Genomic DNA, 14,214 nt, shown 5'->3' with positions numbered 1-14,214 from the left:
AGTGTCTCTAGAGAACGTCCTGCTGGACGTCAAGGAGCTGCAGAGAGGCATGGAGCTGACCAGGAGAGAGTACAGCATGCATGGTCACAACACCATGCTGAAGGACTTTATCACACACAATGAGGGGAAGCTGAAAAAGCTGCAGGATGATGCTAAGATTGCACAGGTAGCGTGGAATAACAGAAACCCACTTTGCTCTCAGTGATACTCTAAATATTGAATCACTAACTTGTTGTTTTCCCCCTCTCTTTAAAAAAAAAAAAAAAAAAAGGATGCCTTTGATGAGGCTGTGAAATTCTTCGGGGAGAACTCTAAAACAACTCCGCCGTCTGTTTTCTTCCCGGTGTTTGTGCGGTTTGTGAAGGCGTACAGGGTGAGTTGATTGCACGCCTTCTCTTGCAAAGCATTCACACTTTGGGCCTTCAGTTACTAACCTCATTGTGATATTTAGGGCTTATATCTTGTAGATTAACTTGTTTTTAAAGTGGATGGATTAGGATGCTTTTTTGTTTTTGTTTTTGACTATTAAAATCTGAAAATGTATGCATTTCTATTCAGGTCCCTTAACTCTGATAACTCCAAATAAAATCCAGCCAAACCAATTAGCTTCAGAAACATGAGCCCGGAGGCGTTCAATGTCATATCAGTGTGGATGCATATATTTTTTTGTGATCAAATCCACATTAGTGAACAAATGACATCACAAAGAAAAAAAAAAAGACAGAAAACAGCAACAAGGATAGATGGAGATGTTTATGAGAATTATATTAGAAAGCATTTTATGATTTGAAGTATTGAAACTGAGTGTTCTTGAGAAAAGATGTCAATGGTTGAGGAATTGCAGTCCTCCACAGCTCAGGTGGGAGAATTAGCTAATAGGACAAGATGACGATAAGGAGAGAGCCAAGAAAAGCCCCGATAGCAGTTTTCCACAAATGCTGAAATGCGTGTTAAAGTAGGATAGCAGTGGCAACTTTGTGTTGTTGGTCTAATTTTCTCCAATAATGTGAGGAAACCGATTAAAATTTCTGGTAAGATGGGTTGAGACAATTTTTTGGCAAAGATGCACCTTCTAGCATACAATCTGAGCTACACGAAATGGTTAAGATCAAAACAGACTTATCCGAGGCAATCTGAGCCATTTGATCTTATTTTTGAATATACCACTATGTAGATGTGAGAAGCTGGTAGAGACATTCTCTAAATGGCCAGGCAGGTAGAGCTGCAGGTAAAGATGCTTCTACAGAGACTGATTAGGCTCAGAATAAATGCAGAATAAATGCAGGCCTCTCTCTTGATGTCCATTTGTGAGAAAATGGAAATGGAAACAAAACACGTTTAACTTATTCTTTAATTTCACAAGTTATATACTAATTTGTTTTAATGGGTCACAGGAAACCCTAATAATATGCAGAATATGTTAAGGTTAGGGCTGCTCAGTGGCGCAGTGGTTAGCACTGCTGCCTTGCAGCAAGAAGGTTCTGGGTTCAATTCCTGGCCCAGGGTCTTTCTGCATGGAGTTTGCATGTTCTCCCTGGGCATGCGTGGGTTCTCTCCGGGTACTCCGGCTTCCTCCCACGGTCCAAAAAACATGACTGTTAGGTTAATTGGCTTCTCTAAATTGTCCTTAGGTGTGAGTGTGTGTGTGAATGGTTGTTTGTCCTGTGTGTCTCTGTGTTGCCCTGCGATGGACTGGCAACCTGTCCAGGGTGTACCCCGCCTCTCGCCCATTGACTGCTGGAGATAGGCACCAGCACCCCTCGCGACCCCAATTGGGACAAGCGTGTAAGATAATGGATGGATGGATGGATGTTAAGGTTAAACTTTTTCACATGGCAGAATGTGAAAAAGTTTAAGGTCTATTATTCTTTAACAAAGATGAAAACCTTATAAAAAGAAATATGAAATAACACACACAAGGTCATGTATTTTTTTCTAATAAAGCTTGGGAAAAGTGCAATTGGGAGAGCTCAGTTATACAAGTAGGATCAAGATGCCTTTAATAAAGAAATTACTGGAAAAGGCATTAAAAATGTCTTTGTACAGGTGTGTTAGTGGATTTACTCTGCAGATCTTTGCTTCAGGTTTAATTTTGTTTTCCTTAATCAGTCACTCTGAAGTGAAATTTTATCTGTTTTAGGACAAGGTGTGACCTTTTAATCACCATTTCTAATAATAAATAATCTTTTGCTTCCCAGCAAGCAGAGGAGGACAACGAGCAGAAGAAGAGGCAGGAGCAGCTCATGATGGAGAAACTTCTAGAACAAGAGGCCATGATGGAGGAAGACCAGAAGGTTGGTTACTTTTTGTATTCACTCTCCCCTGAGGAATTAGCAGTTACCAGAAGGAAATCCAGATCCACTTCTCTCCATTCCGCTCCATCCTCTCCTCCCCGAGACTCTTGTTTGGAGGATTAGTTGAGCGCGGGCTGCTTGCTGTGCTAGCTTGTATTTAGGACATACAGAAAGATTCCCTGCTGAGGAACATCACTCAGAATCAGTGATTATTTAATTAACTTGCACGGATCCTAAGGATGAAGGGATGTGATGCAGGAGAAAAAGACTGTTGGTGATTACCTCATAAATTGATGTAAAAATGTGGGAAAAAAGCAAATATGTCTCAATGTAAATTATTTGCCCTAAATTTGAGCAGGTAAATAAATATAATGATCTGCCAATATGAGTTTTTTTCCCCCTTAAAACAGGATATATTATGTGCTTAAAAATATTCCGTGGCAATTCTTACTTGCATTCTCAAATCATGGAAATATTCATGCATTTTAAGAAAAATTTACTTAAATTTACATTTTTGCAGAGTGAAATTTGTCTATTTAATAGATTTTTATGGGCGCCTTTCAAGAGGTCACATTACAAAACACTACAATAAAATCAGTAAATCAAATTTACATTACAGAGATTTTAAAAATATATACCAGAAGCATAGGAAAACAAAAAAAAGAACCATCTGGCTTTGTAGGCTAAGAAAGTGTTTTAAAACTGGACTTAGATGTAGAGAAGAATCAATCAGATCATACAGACTGATTGTTTAAAGGTTTCTATCTAAGGAAACTCAGCTGATTAGCAGGACTCACTCCTGGATGAGCATCTGGAGAGTTGTGCATCGAGTTGTTGACCTTCAGCAACCTCTTACACAAAGCAAATATGCAGTGGGGATAAACCTTTATCAGGGACCAGGCTCAGTGGCTTTTCCTTTCTTTTCTGTGTGCTCCTCAGTCTCCCTCCCATAAAAGCAAGCGGCAACAACAAGAGCTCATCCAGGAGCTTAGGAGGAAGCAGGTGAAGGACAGCCGTCACGTCTACGAGGGAAAAGACGGCGCCATCGAGGACATCATCACGGGTAGCGTCACCAGATCCAGTCTACAAACTGCAGCCATACACTCAATCACATCCTTTATACTCTGCATGAAGGTTCACCTCAGCTTTAAAAAGGGTTTCTAAGCTAACTAACACAATGATTCCAGCAAAATAAAGCAGCTGTTTCAGTGCTTCCAGAGTGAAAGGTACCTGTTGCTCATGGCTTATCTTCTTCGCCTTTGCTTTGTAACACCATCTTTATTGTACGTGCAGGGCCAGCATCTGACTGTCTCTGGATGTCAGTCAGTCGAAACAAGAAAATAAATGTCCTTTTCTTCCATAACAAGGGGAGAGAAACTTCCTGTAAAATGTGATGAGCAATCAGCAGTTCGCTTCTTCATTATATTTATAAGGCAACATAATGTAGTTTTTCCCCCATTTTGATATTTCGTTATTTTTTTTAATAAAAAGATGCACAAATCAATCAGCTGCAGTTAAATACAATTGCTATAAATACACTGCTCAAAAAAATAAAGGGATCACATAAACAGCGCAATACAACTTCAATTAAATCCACATTTTAGCAAACTGTCCACTCAGGAAGCAGCATTGACCGGCAATCATTTTCACATGCTTTTGTGCAAATGGAAAAGACAATCGACAGTCAATTATTGGCAATTAGCAAGACACACTCAATAAGGAAGTGGTTCTGCATGTGGGGACCACAAACCACTTCTCAGTACCTATGCTTTCTGGCTCATGTTTTGGTTACTTTTGAATGTTGCTCATGCTTTCACACTTGTGGTAGTATGAGACGGACTTTACAACTCACACAAGTGGCTCAGGTAGACCAGCTCATTCAGGCCACATCAATGCGTGTTGTGGCAACAAAGTTTGCTGTGTCTGTCAGCGTAGCGTTCAGAGGATGGAGCCGCTACTCGGAGACGGGCCATTACACCAGGAGAAATAGAGGAGTCCGTAGGAGTGCTACAACCTAGCAGTAGGACCACTACCTTCGCCTTCATGCAAGGATGAACAGGAGGAGCACTGCCAAAGCACCTCCAGCAGGCCACAATGTGCACTTCTGTGCAAACGGTTAGAAACCAACTCCATGATCATGCTATGAAGGGCCAGGTTCACACTGAGCACATGTGACAGACATGACAGAGTCTGGAGATACTGTGGAGAGCGATCTGCTGCCTGCAACATCCTTCAGAATGACCAGTTGGTCAGTAATGGTGTGGGGTGGCATTTCTTTGGAGGGCTGCACAGTTCCCTATGCGGTCCCCAGAGGTAGCATGACTGCTATTAGATACAGAGATGAGATCCTCAGACCCCTTGTGAGACCATATGCTGGTGCGGCTGGCCCTGAGTTCCTCCTAATGCAGAAGAATGCTGGATCTCATGTGGCTGGATTGTGTCGGCAAAGATGAAGGCATTGAAGCTATGGCCTGTTCCCCAGACCTGAATCTGATTGAGCACATCTGGGACATTGTGTCTCAATCAAACCAGAGACGTCACATTGCACCAGAGACTATCCAGGAGTTGGGAGATGCTTTAGGCCAGGTCTGGGAGGACATGCCTCAGGAGACCTTCCACCACCTCATCAGGATAGGAACATATAGGCATGTGGAGGCCACACACAATACTGAGCCTCATTTTGAGCTGTTTTAAAGGACATTACATCAAAGTTCGATCAGCCTGTATTGTTTTTTTCTACCTATATTTTATGTGCAACTCCAAATCCAGGCCTACATTGTTTTATTAATTTGATTTCCATTTATTATTTTCATATTTCATTCATTTAGATCTAGGATGTGTTATTTGAGTGTTCCCTTTATTTTTCTGAGCAGTGTATAATATGTCATTACACAAGATCTCTCAAGTATTTGCTAAGATGTCTGTTTATATATGTTAACACAACTCTATACTCATTTCTTTTGTTTATGGGTCTGGTATTAGACTTTAGTCTTTCACATCTAAGAGTTAAGTAATTCCTAATTGTTTCTTCTAGAAATGATTTGCTACTAGACTAGAAATAAATCAAAGAACATTTCATATGTTTTTTTATGATGTTTGAGGTTTAAGATGATAATGGGGTAAAAACGGGGTTTTAGGATTAGCATCCAAACATTTCTCCAGGGGTCCTGTTGCTGCAGTGGGGTACCTGCTTACTGCTAACCGTTGCTAAATCCTGTAGAGAAGACCTGCTTTTCTCATATTGTGTTTGTCCTGTTTTGTGTCTTGGCTGTTCTCCCTGTCGTTCTCGATGCAGTGCTGAAGACCGTGCCCTTTACCGCCCGCACAGCCAAGCGCGGCTCTCGGTTCTTCTGTGAGCCCGCTCTCAATGAGGAGTACCATTACTAAAGCTTGTAGATCTCTGTCTCTTCTTAAAGGTTGCTGGAACAAAACGTTCTCTTCTTTATATATTTTTTTCCTGCATGCATGCCTCTTCACAACCCCCCTTTAACCCTTTATACTGTGGACACTGGTTTTCTCAGGGACACACACGTCAAATCCTCACTGTGTGTTGTGTGCTTTTTTTTTTTTTAGTCCTTAAGCATGATGGTGTGTTTTTAGAAATGTTTTCTCAGCCCGCCTGCATGAAGCGTGACGTCCACAACTTTTCACCATCATTTTGACCCACCTCAGCAGAGCATAATGTCACAGAAAGATCCGCCTTCCAAGGAGGAAACTTTTCCCCCAATGTAGCATCAACAATGCCAGGCTGAGTACTGCCACCTGGTGGCCATCCATCTAACATGGTCAGCAAGCTGCAGCTCAGCTAGCCACATTCAATACCACACACAGTCTGTTTAAATATACACCTCAGGTATGACTAATATTGTATCTAGTGCCTGTGGCATTATCACTTGCTTGTTTGATTTACAATGTTTTGAAAGATAAAATCATAATGTTTGTGTTCATTTATCACATGTCATCACCACTAGTGATACTGATTGTTGCACGCTGCTTGCTTTAACTTTTCTGCTTTCCCACAATGCACTTTTGCTCTTCTAGCTGATATTTGCACTGCTCTTGCTCCTGACTGTTATTTTTTTCTGTCTGAAGGCTGCTTTGCTCTTACTGTGCCTTGCAAAAGAATTCACAAAGCCTGATTTAAAGTCTGACTAAACAATTTTGCTCTTATAAACACAAACTTAACTGTTTTGGATGGGTGTGTAATAGACTAAAGTGAGGAAGAATATAATTTTGAAGTGGAATGAAAATTATTTATTTTCTTGCAAGCCGTTAGGATGGTGATTTTGGGATATTTGCAGTCTGTTTTCTGCCAGTCAACTTTGAAATATTAGGAACAAAGAGTGAAAGAAGATCCTTTGGTTAATAAAGACAAAAAAAAGCATTTTTCTTATAAGCAAACAGCAAATGGGACTCATATGTCTTACTTTTAATGATTTTTTTCTCAACTCGTCAATAATAAAATCCACTTCACAATTATGCATATTATTTTGGTCTATTGCACCAGAAAATCCCACAAAAATAAGTTTGCAGGTAGTAATATGAACATTTCATTTACTAAGACTTTTGCAAGCCACTGTATTTGCTGCATGACGTTCCATTACTGCTGTCTGATTGAGCTAACGGTCATGCAGCCGGGTTCTGTGCACGTTCATTTCTATTAGTGAGTGTATCCTGGGTGGTTGCATGCTTTGGTCGGTTTATGGTGATGGTTCTGCTGAATATAACAATTCTGCTGTGTGTTTGGGTCCATGCTTTTTTTAATTTTTTTATTTATTTACAGTCACTCCTAACTGGAGGTTTGAAATGGGCTTGTCTCCTGATACGCTGGTAGCCACTTTGCTAAAGCAGTTTGGGTCTAGTAACAGAAACAAAACAGGCCTCTATTATTCTATGCAGTTGAGCCAGTTAACATCCTCCAGCTCTGTCCTTTCTGAGCCTCTCCTGTCCGCTCCGCTGTCGCAGTTCTCCAAAGCGATCATGTCGAGCTGACATGCACCAGTCAGCCCGCATCTTCCTCTTATTTTTAACCTTCATTTTGTCTTTTCTTCATCCAGAACTAAAGAAGAATAATATTACTAAATTTCCAAATGTCCCCTTGAGGGTAAGGAAGTCCTCCAGTAGCACTCCTGTAGTGGTGGATGTGTCCCAAACCTGGCAAGCATTTCTTTATTATCTCCCTTCTTGTATCGATTTTATTTGTTCAGGTTCCTCTTTATCTTTTTACCCTGATTATTTGAAAATCTTGCTTCCTTTAGTTGTTTCTTCTATCTTTAAATAAAGTTATATGCATCTTGGGTTCACAAGATGCATGAGACGTTTCTGGATTCATGCAGAGGTTTACTGTAAAAAGCCATCTCAGTCAGACTTGTTTTTATTCTGTGTGCTTAGATCTCATGCTGCTTTGAAAAGTTAGGCTACCAGCACTCCTGAATGTGTGGGCTCATTACAGAAAAACAAAGCACTGACATACGGTACGCTGACTTTAAGCTCTCCTGTCCCATCCCCTCTTCCTCCTACTTCTCCCAGATTTGAGGAATCAACCTTACAGACGAGCCGACGCCGTGCGGAGGAGCGTCAGGAGGCGCTTCGACGATCAGAACCTGCGGCCGGTGAATAACGGAGAAGTGGTCGTGTAACAAGCGAGGACAGAGGATGTGCAGGAGAGGATGGGAGGAGAGGAGCGTGGAAAGATGGGTTGAAAGAAAGTCTGACGCAGAACGAAGGATATCGAGTGTTTGTAGCAAATAAGAGGACTATATATACCGTAATGTCAAACAATGAAGGACTGAGATGTGTTTGGGACTGAATCTAACATAGAAATCAAGTCAAGTGCCTGAACCTTTTTGTTTTGTGATTTTTTTTTTCTTCTGTTTGAATATTTTAATTAACCCCACTTAAAGCAATAAGACTTGAGCTGACTTTAATGTAAACGAGATGTTAAACTGGACATGCAGAGGCCTTAGGAGCCATGTGAAATAATGTTACTCTGGAAAAGCTAGTCTGGAATGTACGGGAAGTTTTCCCCCTTTTCGCTGTTTTTTTTTTTAATTTTATTTCATTTTATTTAAATAACTTCTGACACATTCCTGTGCTCTCATTCATTCCTCAAACCTTTTTTTTTTATCATCTCATTCTTATTTTTAAAAACCAGGGGTGAACTGGCATGAAGAAAGTACCAAAACTAAAACTCTATATTTGTACTAAAATATGTGTAAAAAGAAAAAATAGACCACTCTAATGTGAACTGTATTTATTGCAGACATTTCCATACTTTTTTACAGTGTCCTGCTAAAGCATTTAAACTGCTTCCATTTTTTAACCCAGAACCCATCTTTTACGTATTTCAATGGTATGTTATGCAATAGTGGTGCATCATTGTGAACTGAAATGACAGTGAAGCTGGGTTTAAAAGACCAAGAAAAAAAAAAAAAATCATAAATCCTAATGTGTGGCAGTCATGTTACAGTTGCAAGACTTTTTAATAATCTTTTCGCAGGGTTTGAAAAAAAAGAATAAAAAAATCCCCCCACAGCATGATGCTGCCACCACTATGTTTAGCAGGAGAGATGGTCTGTTTAGTTTTCTCGCACAATTCTCCAAAATGTATTATTAAAAATATATAAAAAAAAAAATATGAATCAGTTTCCTTCAGATTCATAACTTCAAAATGGGATAGAAACACTTTTGCAAAGCTTCTGTCACATCTAACATTAAAAGATGGGTTGAATCTGATTTGGCTTACCTGGATTTAGATATAGTATGTGCTTTATTTTTAAATTCACAGCCTTTTATGTAGTTCCGGGAACAATTTACGACAACTAAACAAGCCTGTGAAGCTCATTAAACATTTTCTCAGGAGTTAAGACTCCACCCCAATGGCTCTTGTAATACTTGACATAACTGAGCATTAGTTGCTACTGTCTTTTCTTTACTGTATTTTGTTATGTATAGTATTTAACCACTGAAACAAAACTTTGAAGCGTTTCATCTCGTGTGTCCGTCATCGTTAAAGGTGTGACAACACAAAAGGGTTCCTGTACAGATATTTTTCTACAGTTTCTTTTTTTAATTTCCATTGTCAGATGGGTTATATTGTACATATTGTTAAAACAAGTATTCTTTGCCTTGTGATATACAACTTGAATGTTCTTTTAACTTATAGTTTTTTTGTTTTTGTTTTTTTCTTTTTCAGTTTTTGTTTATTTAAATAAGCCAAATGCAGGCAGAAATTCTCAGTAGTGTGTTTAATCAGAATACTTCAAGCTAACAGGATGCAGAGTTGGTACTTTGGCTGCAGGTGGATCACATATAGCTAAATACTCTGGTAGAGAAGTATTAACACGTGTCAGCTTAGCAGCCACTAACCAATCAAAGTCTTATTTGGCCTGTAATTACTTCTCCGTAAGTGATGATGCCTCCTGCTAAAGATGGCGTCATTCTGCTTGTTTCATATCAGCTTCATTGTAATTAGATGATGCTTCCAACTGGGTAAATCTGGCATTTTAATTCTCCACTCACAATGGATCTATTTTAGATAGTTTATCAGCTCTAAATACCCTTTTTTTTTAAATAGGTGATATGAGATTTTAGAAATATATAATAAACTATTTACACTGAATAAAGCACTTTGTGTTTGTCTTTTTCAACTTCTCAATCCAAAATTGTAAAAGAAAAAAAAGTGCATTTTCAGAAGGGGGGATGGCGTAGGTTTGATTTCAACTTTGGTAGGGACACTATTGGTGCTAAGTTTCATCGGTCTGATGTCATCGGTCCTTTGCCAAAATTATGCGTGCTCTTTTTTTTTTTTAAGCTTGACATGAGCATCAGGGTGCATATCGTTTAAAGAGAAAAGCAGCATTTCTCGCTACGTGTATACAAATTGCACTACAAACAAACAAAAAGCACTACACACACTAGATGCTGTTTATCAACGTTTGAAGCATCACCAGCTCTGATGAATGTAGAATTATGACTTTTCTCCACTTTGAAAAGAGTTGCTTTTGAACTTATCAGCGACTAAGAGGGCAAATAAGTGCCTATTTAACCAATTATAGTCTAAATATGTCTGTTATATGTGTTTTTCTCCTGTATTTTCTTTTAAAGATATAGAATTGTGCAGAGGTCAAACCCACTCTTTGAAACAAAGTTAAATACATTCAAGGGACGGCAAATAAATGTATTGTATTTACATGTGCATGGGAATTAAAAAGAGGAACTGACACCGAGCATTTAGAATACTAACTTTACTATAGAAGTTATACAGGTGCTGGTCATAAAATTAGAATATCATGAAAAAGTAGATTGATTTCAGTAATTCCATTTAAAAAGTGAAACTTGTATATTATATTCATACATTACATACAAACTCATATATTTTAGATGTTTATTTTGTTTAATTTTGATGATTACAAATGACAACAAATGAAAATCTCAAATTCATCATATCAGAAAATTAGAATATTGTGAAAAGGTTCAAAATTGATGGCCCCTGGTGCCACACTCTAATCAGCTAATTAACTCAAACCACCTGCAAAAGCCTTTAAATGGTCTTTCAGTCTAGTTCTATAGGCTACACAATCATGGGGAAGACTGCTGACTTGTCAGTTGTCCAAAAGACGACCATCGACACCTTGCACAAGGAGGGCAAGACACAAAAGGTCATCGCTAAAGAGGCTGGCTGTTCACAGAGCTCAGTGTCCAAGCACATTAATAGAGAGGCGAGGGGAAGGAAAAGATGTGGTCGAAAAAAGTGTACAAGCAAGAGAGATAACCGCACCCTGGAGAGGATTGTGAAACAAAACCCCTTCAAAAATGTGGGGGAGATTCACAAAGAGTGGACTGCAGCTGGAGTGAGTGCTTCAAGAACCACCACACACAGACGTATGAAAGACATGGGTTTCTGCTGTCGCATTCCTTGTGTCAAGCCACTCTTGAACCACAGACAGCGTCAGAAGCGTCTTGCCTGGGCTAAAGAGAAACAGGACTGGACTGCTGGTGAGTGGTCCAAAGTCATGTTCTCTGATGAAAGTAAATTTTGCATTTCCTTTGGAAATCAAGGTCCCAGAGTCTGGAGGAAAAGAAGAGAGGCACTTCATCCACGTTACTTGAAGTCCAGTGTAAAGTTTCCACAGTCAGTGATGGTTTGGGGTGCCATGTCATCTGCTGGTGTTGGTCCATTGTGTTTTCTGAGGTCCAGGGTCAACGCAGCCACATACCAGGAAGTTTTAGAGCACTTCATGCTTCCTGCAGCTGACCAACTTTTTGGAGATGCAGATTTCATTTTCCAACAGGACTTGGCACCTGCACACAGTTCCAAAGCTACCAGTACCTGGTTGAAGGACCATGGTATCCCTGTTCTTAATTGGCCAGCAAACTCTCCTGACCTTAACCCCATAGAAAATCTATGGGGTATTGTGAAGAAGAAGATGCAATACACCAGACCCAACAATTCAGAAGAGCTAAAAGCCACTATTAGAGCAACCTGGGCTATCATAACACCTGAGCAGTGCCACAGACTGATCGACTCCATGCCACGCCGCATTGCTGCAGTAATACAGGCCAAAGGAGGCCCAACTAAATACTGAGTGCTGTACATGCTCATACTTTTCATGTTCATACTTTTCAGTTGGCCAACATTTCTATAAATCCTTTGTTTTTATTGGTCTTCAGTAATATTCTAATTTTCTGATATGATGAATTTGAGATTTTCATTTGTTGTCATTTGTAATCATCAAAATTAAACAAAATAAACATCTGAAATATATGAGTTTGTATGTAATGTATGAATATAATATACAAGTTTCACTTTTTAAATGGAATTACTGAAATCAATCTACTTTTTCATGATATTCTAATTTTATGACCAGCACCTGTATATACTCAAGCCAATTAACCTCATGTTTTTGGACTGTGGGAGGAAGCCGGAGTACCTGGAGAAATCCCACATATGCTCAGGGAGAACATACAAACCCCATACAGACAGACCCCGGGCCGGGAAACGAACCCGCAACCGTCTTGCTGCTCCCAACTTTGTGGAAACAGTTTGAAGCTGACCCTTTCCTCTTCCAACACAACGTCTCTGGAAGAATGGTCAAAAATTCCCATAAACACCCTCCTAAACACAGCGGACCGCCTTCCAAGAAGAGTTGAAGCTGTTCTAGGTGCAAAGGATGGATCAGCATCATACTGAACCTCTATGGATTAAGAATGGGATGTCACAAGCTAATATATGAGCCAAGGCAGTGATTACTTTTGGCAAAATATATACAGGTGCTGGTCATAAAATTAGAATATCATGAAAAAGTAGATTGATTTCAGTAATTCCATTTAAAAAGTGAAACTTGTATATTATATTCATACATTACATACAAACTCATATATTTCAGATGTTTATTTTGTTTAATTTTGATGATTACAAATGACAACAAATGAAAATCTCAAATTCATCATATCAGAAAATTAGAATATTACTGAAGACCAATAAAAACAAAGGATTTATAGAAATGTTGGCCAACTGAAAAGTATGAACATGAAAAGTATGAGCATGTACAGCACTCAGTATTTAGTTGGGCCTCCTTTGGCCTGTATTACTGCAGCAATGCGGCGTGGCATGGAGTCGATCAGTCTGTGGCACTGCTCAGGTGTTATGATAGCCCAGGTTGCTCTAATAGTGGCTTTTAGCTCTCCTGAATTGTTGGGTCTGGTGTATTGCATCTTCTTCTTCACAATACCCCATAGATTTTCTATGGGGTTAAGGTCAGGAGAGTTTGCTGGCCAATTAAGAACAGGGATACCATGGTCCTTCAACCAGGTACTGGTAGCTTTGGCACTGTGTGCAGGTGCCAAGTCCTGTTGGAAAATGAAATCTGCATCTCCAAAAAGTTGGTCAGCTGCAGGAAGCATGAAGTGCTCTAAAACTTCCTGGTATGTGGCTGCGTTGACCCTGGACCTCAGAAAACACAATGGACCAACACCAGCAGATGACATGGCACCCCAAACCATCACTGACTGTGGAAACTTTACACTGGACTTCAAGCAACGTGGATGAAGTGCCTCTCTTCTTTTCCTCCAGACTCTGGGACCTTGATTTCCAAAGGAAATGCAAAATTTACTTTCATCAGAGAACATGACTTTGGACCACTCACCAGCAGTCCAGTCCTGTTTCTCTTTAGCCCAGGCAAGACGCTTCTGACGCTGTCTGTGGTTCAAGAGTGGCTTGACACAAGGAATGCGACAGCAGAAACCCATGTCTTTCATACGTCTGTGTGTGGTGGTTCTTGAAGCACTCACTCCAGCTGCAGTCCACTCTTTGTGAATCTCCCCCACATTTTTGAATGGGTTTTGTTTCACAATCCTCTCCAGGGTGCGGTTATCTCTCTTGCTTGTACACTTTTTTCGACCACATCTTTACCTTCCCTTCGCCTCTCTATTAATGTGCTTGGACACTGAGCTCTGTGAACAGCCAGCCTCTTTAGCGATGACCTTTTGTGTCTTGCCCTCCTTGTGCAAGGTGTCGATGGTCGTCTTTTGGACAACTGTCAAGTCAGCAGTCTTCCCCATGATTGTGTAGCCTATAGAACTAGACTGAAAGACCATTTAAAGGCTTTTGCAGGTGGTTTGAGTTAATTAGCTGATTAGAGTGTGGCACCAGGGGCCATCAATTTTGAACCTTTTCACAATATTCTAATTTTCTGATATGATGAATTTGAGATTTTCATTTGTTGTCATTTGTAATCATCAAAATTAAACAAAATAAACATCTGAAATATATGAGTTTGTATGTAATGTATGAATATAATATACAAGTTTCACTTTTTAAATGGAATTACTGAAATCAATCTACTTTTTCATGATATTCTAATTTTATGACCAGCACCTGTATATGTGTGTGTTTTTCGGGTTGCCTGCAGTATTTTTT

General features: G+C 39.7%; 1 protein-coding gene across 10 annotated transcripts in view; it reads left to right on the top strand.

Moving 5' to 3' along the window:
- fmnl2a (formin-like 2a) overlaps positions 1-8,882 on the top strand; it is a 67,777-nt gene extending 58,895 nt beyond the window's left edge. For 3 of the 10 annotated variants that reach the window (XM_038285590.1, XM_038285598.1, XM_038285596.1), the window contains 6 exons: positions 3-166; positions 272-373; positions 2,199-2,294; positions 3,234-3,357; positions 7,352-7,451; positions 7,824-8,882. In XM_038285590.1, the coding sequence (XP_038141518.1) occupies positions 3-166; positions 272-373; positions 2,199-2,294; positions 3,234-3,357; positions 7,352-7,451; position 7,824 (587 nt within the window). In that variant the 3' untranslated portion in view covers positions 7,825-8,882. Of the gene's footprint in view, positions 1-2; positions 167-271; positions 374-2,198; positions 2,295-3,233; positions 3,358-5,589; positions 5,711-7,351; positions 7,452-7,823 lie in introns of those variants that run through there. The other 7 variants (XM_038285591.1, XM_038285593.1, XM_038285589.1 and 4 more) reach the window with 4 other exon arrangements.
- The last annotated feature ends 5,332 nt before the right edge of the window (positions 8,883-14,214 follow it).

Source organism: Cyprinodon tularosa, unplaced genomic scaffold, assembly GCF_016077235.1.
Source record: "Cyprinodon tularosa strain WSP-4 unplaced genomic scaffold, ASM1607723v1 ctg212, whole genome shotgun sequence".
Lineage (NCBI taxonomy): Eukaryota > Metazoa > Chordata > Actinopteri > Cyprinodontiformes > Cyprinodontidae > Cyprinodon > Cyprinodon tularosa.
This window is presented reverse-complemented; position numbering and strand designations above follow the sequence as displayed.